The 8,010-nt window shown below is 40.3% G+C and overlaps 1 protein-coding gene across 2 annotated transcripts in view; it reads right to left on the bottom strand.

The window, feature by feature from the left end:
• Positions 1–8,010, bottom strand: part of PAK2 (p21 (RAC1) activated kinase 2) — an 84,763-nt gene that overhangs the window by 46,344 nt on the left and 30,409 nt on the right. For both annotated transcript variants that reach the window (XM_017522819.2, XM_017522824.2), the window contains exon 2: positions 1,302–1,509. In XM_017522819.2, coding sequence (XP_017378308.1) covers positions 1,302–1,488 — 187 coding nt within the window. In that variant the 5' untranslated portion in view covers positions 1,489–1,509. The remainder of the gene's footprint in view (positions 1–1,301; positions 1,510–8,010) is intronic.

Here is an 8,010-nt window from a genome sequence, read left to right as displayed (position 1 = left end):
GGGGTTTCACCATGTTGACCAGGATGGTCTCGATCTCTTGACCTCGTGATCCACCCGCCTCGGCCTCCCAAAGTGCTGGGATTATAGGCGTGAGCCACCGCGCCCAGCCCCAGCTAATTTTTTTGTACTTTTAGAAGAGACAGAGTCTCACCATGTTGGCCAGGCTGGTTTCGAACTCCTGACCTCAGATGATCTGCCTGCCTCAGCCTCCCAAAGTGCTGGGATTATCAGGTGTGAGCCACTGCGCTCGGCATACACACACACAAACACACACTCTCTCTCTCTCTCTCTCTCTATATATATATATACACACACACACACACACACAATAATATATATACACTATACTATATATACACCATATATATATATACTCTATAGTATATATACTATATATGTTGGTGTCAAATTTGACACCAAAACTAATTAGCAATTTCAATTTATATGAGACTGCCTGGATGGAGTGCAGTGGTACAGTCTCGGCTCATTGCAACCTCCCTGTCCAGGGCTCAAGCCATCCTCCCACCTCAGCCTCCCAAGTAGCTGGGATTACAGATATGTGTCACCATGCCCAGCTAATTTTTGTAGAGATGAGTTTTGACATGTTGCCCAGGCTGGTCTTGAACTCCTGAGTTCAAGCGATCCACCTGGCTTGGCCTCCCAAAGAGATGGAATTACAGGCATGAGCCACTGTGTCCAGCCCACTGATTCTTAACTGGGGTGATTTTGCCCCGACTGGATAGGTCCCTGCAAAAACAAATTATTTGGCTCCAAGGTATCAACAGGGTCAAGGTTGAGAAACCCTGGATTAGACATATTTTGCTGAGGACACATCAGTCTGTGAGTACCGAGGCTGCCTCAGACAGTTCTGAGGGCATTACAGAATACATGGTAAAAGACGGTATTTACTACTTAGGAATCAGAAAAACTCTAAATTCCAAAACACAGTTGGTTCCAGGGATTTCAGACAGGGGACTGTGGGTCCTGTGTCACCATTCTTGTAATAGCATGTCTTCCTCAAATGTCACAAATCTCATTAAAATATGACCAAGGTTTCAGAAAACAAAGGAGATGAATATAGAAATTCACTGGCCATAACAAGTAGCGTGAGAAAGAAATGTACATTTTATAATTTTTTTAAATCACGATTTAAAATCAACTGCCTTTTAAATAATGCCTGTATATTAGCATCGATTGTTTTCATGATGTGTTTTAATGTTCTCACCATAAAAGTTATCAACATGGGTAACATACAGTAATAAATCAATACCAAGACTCTTAAAACCACAAGAGCTATTTACCTTTCTCTGTGCCTGAGAATATGGAGATGATTTTATTCCTGGGCTTTTTCTCCTCTGGAACAGAGGGCAAAGGTTTCAAACTGTGATTGGCTGACAAAGGGTCTTTGCCTCCAGTGCTAAAAATGGTACTGCTCATTCGCACAGGAGGTGCCGGAGGCTTGTCTTCCAGTTCTCCGTTATCAGACATGATTCAGAATTATGAAATGGCCTGAAATTGGCAAAAGTTACAATTAGTAACAAGGTAAAAAAAAATAGCACGAACAAGCAAAAAACAGTAATAACTACTCCTGCCACAACTCCCAAGTTGGAAAATATTATCCATTTAGAATGACATTTGCAAAATCTGGAGAAGCAACGTGTAAGAGATATAACTCTCTTGAGATGTAACAAAGGTAATTTCCCTTAACAAAGTTGGTAATGGTCAGCTGAAAAAATGTTTGAAAAGTTAAATGAAACCATGATGATACTACCAAAAGCTACTGATCTAATCAACTGATTTTAAGAGACTGTTCTCAATGGAAAGACAGACAACAAGGAATCTTTTTAATTCCAAAGAGAAGAAATATGCTCCAACCAGCAAATTACAGGATATCTTAAGTAGGTGCACCTCTAGAGCAGAGACAGATGCTTTGCTATTAAACCTATCAAACACCACACCTCTAATCTGATTTTATGCACACCAACCTTGCAGTTACAACTTAGCCTTCACAAAAACTTTCCTAAGGCATTCTTATTTATTTATTTATTTTGAGAGTCTTGCTCTGTTGCCCAGGCTGAAGTACAGTGGCATGATCTTGGGTCACTGCAACCTTTACCTCCCAGGTTCAAGCAATTCTCCTGCCTCAGCCTCCTGAGTAGCTGGGATTACAGGCGTGAACCAGGATGCCAATTTTTTTTTTTTTTTTTGAGATGAAGTCTCGCTCTTATCGCCCAGTCTGGAGTGCAATGGTACCATCTCAGCTCACTGCAACTTCCACTTCCTGTGTTCAGGCGATTCTCCTGCCTCAGCCTCCTGAGTAGCTAGGATTATAGGCGTGTGCCACCACGCCTGGCTAATTTTTGTATTTTTAGTAGAGACAGGGTTTCCCTAAGTTGCCCAGGCCGGTATCGAACTCCTGACCTCAAGTGATCTGCTGCCTTCTCCTCCCAAACTGCTGGGATTACAGGCATGCAACTCAACACCAAGCCAAGGATTCTCAAAACAATGCTCTGTTAATGCAGTATTTGGTCTCTGAAAATTTGACATCCTAATTTACACAGATTAGCCTTTTGAGTGTTTCAGACAATCGCACAGAGCTTGATCAATCTGGATACAGAGACAAAATTAAATACAGAGCATGGCTGAAAGGCTGAGTGTGGGCATATCCCTGAGGTTCTGTGACCCCTTTAAGTGCCCTGTCAGGCAGTCAGGTAATCTCTCTGGCTAATTCAGTGAAAACTTCAATCTTGCTTACCCATACTTCTAGGTATATATTTTATATATTTAAAAAACCAGATTACACATATTTGAAATTAGCAGTAAAAGGGAGAGGATCCTAACTTACATGTGAGTTCTGATTCAAAAGTATTTATTAGGAAACAACATATTTCCCCACTAAACATGGTTCTGATTTGTAACTGAATCTTGATTGTAAGATTACTTAATGCATTTAAGTGAACAAAACCTTGCATATATACAATGAAAAGAATGCCAACTGTTCAGAGAACTTAAAAATAAATTTATTAGTTTGAATGCTTATACCTGATGAAAAGTAGGTATAATTTAAGAAGATTATACGAAATCTTATAGCTTTTATTTCCTTGATAGGAGTGTGTCACTAGCACTATAGTATATTTTAACTCTCAAAATGATGATTATTTTTTCATTCTACAAAAGAGGAGGACTTAAAAAAAGGTAAAGAAGCAAACACATTTCTGGGAGTGATATGGTTTGGCTGTGCTCCCACCCAAATCTCATCCTGAATTCCCAATGTGTTGTGGGAGGGTCCAGGTGGGAGTAACTGAATTATGGGGGCAAGTCTTTCCTGTACTGTTTTCCTGATATTGAATAAGACTCACAAGATCTGATGGCTTTACAAAGAGTTTCCCTGCACAAGCTCTCTCTTTGCCTGCTGCCATACATGTAAGACATGATTTGCTCCTCCTTGTCTTCCGCCATGATTGTGAGACTTCCCCAGCCACGTGGAACTGTTAAGTCCAATTAAACCACTTTCTTCTGTAAATTGCCCTGGCTCAGGTATGTCTTTGTCAGCAGCATCAAAACAGACTAATAGAGGGGGTAACTAGCTAGAGAAGTGCTGGGAAAAGGAGTGAAAAGGATCTCTATCTCTATGTTGAGAAAGACTGTTTGGTCTAAGAAAGAAATGAGAGCCGGAACTAAGGTGGGGCAGACAACATGCCCTCAGATGATTCTTCCTAACCAGCTCATCAAAGCATGTGGGGCTTGTTTTGTTTTGGGGTGGGATGCAAGCAGGATGTAACTGAGTATTCCTAAGTATGGGCTACTACCAGTGTGCATTACAAGAGGGGACCTATCTTGCTACAGATAGAAGAAAGACAAGGTTTGGTAACAACATTGCAACCAGGTGTGGTGGCTCACACCTATAATCCCAACACTTTGGGAAGCCAAGATGGATGGATCACTTGAGGTCAGGAGTTTGAGACTAGTTTGGGCAACATGGTAAAAATCCGTCTCTATGAAAAATACAATTAGCCAGGTGTGGTGGCACACATCTGTAGTCTCAGCTACTTGGGAGGCTGAGGCAGAGGAATCACTTGAGCCGGGGAGGCGGAGGTTGCAGTGAGCTGAGATCATGCCACTGCACTCCGGCCTGGGCAAGAGTGAGACACTATCACAGAACAACAACAACAAAAACAAAAAACACACAAAAAAGGGCACAATAATTACTTAGTGTAAAGTGACTATAAATTCTATCCTCAAGGCTCCCACATAGACGGAACATGAGTAGAAATTGCCAATGCACCTTCAATAATAGTAATAAATCAGCTGCATGTTATCCAGTTTTTTGGTTACCAGCATATGTTCCAGAATCAGACTGCTTTGGATGGAATCCTGTTTCCACCATTGACTTAGTGTGTGTCCTTGGGCAAATTACTTAACCATGTCTTACGGCTCTTGAAGAAATGGCTGACTCTAGGCAGGAACAGGGAAAATGGAAGATGAGGCTAGAGCATGCTGCAGTATCAAAAGGCAAGGAAGTACTTTAAAAAGATGAGGAAATGCCAAAGGGACACAGGAAAGGTTTTCCACAGGCCAATGTGGGATGATCTGAGCAAATTAGTGTACTATTAGATTATTACCCAAGTATAAAATAAATTTTATTCCATACTGACACAAATAAATGAATAATAAATGGGAGAAAAGGAACAAATCTTTCTTACAGAATTGCAAATAAAATAGGAAAATACATCTCCCTTTAGGAGTTCCAGCTTAATCTGTGTCTCCTCTTGAGTGAAGGCTGGACTTAGTGACTCATTTCCAAAGAACAGTGTATGGCAAGGGAAAAATAACTGCAGTGAAAAAACCTGACAAACATGCCTTAACCAAGTGACCACTGTTAACATCACCAGTGACAAGTCATGGTAGTATTACTTATCCCCGAATCTAATGTGATGGGATGCATACTTCACCTCTATGGTATTCTTCCCCCAAACCCATAATCCCAGTCTAATCATGAGGAAAAACACCAGACAAACCCAAATTGAGGTATATGCTATAAAATTCCTGACCACTACATTCCTCAAAACGGTCAAGGACACAAAAAACAAGGAATGACTGGGAAACTGTAATAGATCGGAGGAGACATAACCATAAATGCAACATGACACCCTGGATTGGATCCTGGAGCAGAAACAGGGCACTGGTGAAAATACTAGTGGAATCCAAATAAATCCTAGAATTTAGTTAACAGCAAAATACTAATGTTGGCTTGTTTTGACATACATACCACAGTTATGTAAGATGTTAACATTAGAGGAAGCTGGGTGATAGGTATATAGGAAATCTACTATCTTTGCAACTTGTCTGTAAATCTAAAATTATTCCCTAATAAAAACTCTATTAAAAAATTTCCACCGGGCGCGGTGGCTCACGCCTGTAATCCCAGCACTTTGGGAGGCCGAGGCGGGTGGATCACGAGGTCAAGAGATCGAGACCATCCTGGTCAACATGGTGAAACCCCGTCTCTACTAAAAATACAAAAAATCAGCTGAGCATAGTGGCGCGTGCCTGTAATCCCAGCTACTCAGGAGGCTGAGGCAGGAGAATTGCCTGAACCCAGGAGGCGGAGGTTGCGGTGAGCCGAGATCGCGCCATTGCACTCCAGCCTGGGTAACAAGAGCGAAACTCCGTCTCAAAAAAAAAAAAAAAAAAAAATTTCCCTCACCAACAAAAACTCTTTGGACTCTATTAATTTTTAAGAATATAAAGGGTCTTGTGGCCAAAATGTTTTCAGAATGGCTACTTAGAAGAAACTGAGTAGCTTTAGTATGCCTGAGTTGAGAACAGATACTGATAAAGGGAACGGCTGCCTTAGATACAGATAAGGGAATGGCTGACTGGATCTGTTCCAGGATCCAATCCAGGGCGTCATGTTGCATTTATGGTTATGTCTCCTCTGATAGGCTATGCAAATTGCACCTCTTTTTTAATAGAGTTAAATATAGAGCTACTACCATGTGACCCTGCAATTCCACTCCCAGGTATATAAGCCAGAGAACTGAAAAACACATGTTCATGCAAAAACTTTATATGAATGTTCACAGAAGTGTTCATAATAGCCAAAAGAGAAACAACCCAAATATCTATCACTTGATGAACAGCTATACAAAATGTGGCATATCCATAAGACGGAATATTGTTTGCCCACAAAAAGAAGTACTGATATATGCTGCAACATGGATGACCCTTGAAAATTAAGAGGAAAAAAGCCATAAAAGGCCACATATGGTAGGATTCCATTTCAGGTGAAATGTCCAGAACAGGGCATCCACAGATACAGAACGGAATTTAGTTCATAAACATGGCTGATTGGCGAGTGGTTGCTAAGGAGTGGGGGAAATGAGATGTGACTGCTAATGGGTATGAAGTTTCTCCGGGGGATGCAAATGTTTTGGTATGAAGACAGTGGCGATGGTTGCGCAGTCTTGTCAATGTATTAAAACCACTCAATTGTACAAATTTAAAATGGTAAATTCTAGGCTATGCAAATTGTATCTCAATTAATACTGACTCACAGAATAAAGATTAAATGAACTAACAGATTAAAAGCTGCTGCAATTGTTATCATCATTATTATTTATAAGACTCTATGCTAAGAAATAAAAGATAACCAAAGTCTTCTCTAAGAGTTCATAACCTAGGGGGAAAGACCAATATAGACCTTTTCGAGTTAGGTCAGCCACTCCCTTTATAAGTGTCAGTTCTCAACACAGGCATACTAAAGCTACTCAGTTTCTTTAAGTAGCCATTCTCAAAACATTTTGGTCACAATACCCTTTACACCCTTAAAAATTAATAAAGAGTCCAAAGAGTTTCTGTTGATGAGAGTTATATCTATCTATATTTACTGATGAAAAATTTAAACCAGTTATTGGCCAGGTGTGGTGGCTCATGCTTGTAATCCCAACACTTTGGGAGGTCAAGGTGGGTGGACTACTTGAGGTCAGGAGTTTGAGACCAGCCTGGACAACTTGGTAAAACTCTGTCTCTACTAAAAATACAAAAATTAGCTGGGCCTGGTGGTGTGTGTCTATAATCCCAGCTACTCAGGTGGCTGAGGCAGGAGAATCGCTTGAACCTGCCGGGAAGTGGAAGTTGCAGTGAGCTGAGATAGAGCCATTGCGCTCCAGACTGGGTTACAGAGGGAGAATCCGTCTCAAAATTACAAAACAAACAAAAAAAACCCCAAGTTGTTTAAATAATTCATTTAAAAATAACAAGAAACCATTCATTGCATGTTAACATAAGTAACATTTTTATAAAAAATGACTATTTTCCAAAACAAAATAAGTTGAGTGAGAAGACTGGCATTCTTTGATATTTCTGCAAGTCTTTTTCATGTCTGGCATGGTAGGAGACAGCCAGATTATCAGATATGCTTCTGCATTCAATCTGTTGTGGTATGTTGTTTTAGCTGAAGTTTATGAAAAAAAATCTAGTCTTACACAGATACACACCTGAAAAGGCAGGAGTATTTTAACAGCCTTCAGATAATTGTGGATATTCTTCTTTGGTATTATACTAAACCTGACCTTCCTAAAAGGATAGTTGTGGAATCTGAAACCACAGCAATGAATCTTTTTATACTCTTACATCAATTGATTCTCTTGAATTTTGAATGAATCTGTTACCTACGCAGTAATTTTACAATATCATGAATCGGTTTTTGGAAAGTATTGCTTCCCTGGGTTTTAAAAGATATTCCAAATGCTGCCACATTTCATTACACAGTAAAAATAAAATCACATTAATTAATATCACCACCTATCTCATCAGAAGAGTCTTTCAAGCTGGGCACAGTGGCTAACGCCTGTAATCCCAGCACTTTGGGAAGCCAAGGTGGGTGGATCACAAAGTGGGTAGGTCACGAAGTCAGGAGTTCAAGACCAACCTGGCCAAGATGGTAAAACCCTGTCTCTACTAAAAATACAAAAATTAGCTAAGTGTGGTGACAGTTACCTGTAATTC

Source organism: Cebus imitator, unplaced genomic scaffold (assembly GCF_001604975.1).
Source record: "Cebus imitator isolate Cc_AM_T3 unplaced genomic scaffold, Cebus_imitator-1.0 Scaffold0, whole genome shotgun sequence".
Lineage (NCBI taxonomy): Eukaryota > Metazoa > Chordata > Mammalia > Primates > Cebidae > Cebus > Cebus imitator.
This window is presented reverse-complemented; position numbering and strand designations above follow the sequence as displayed.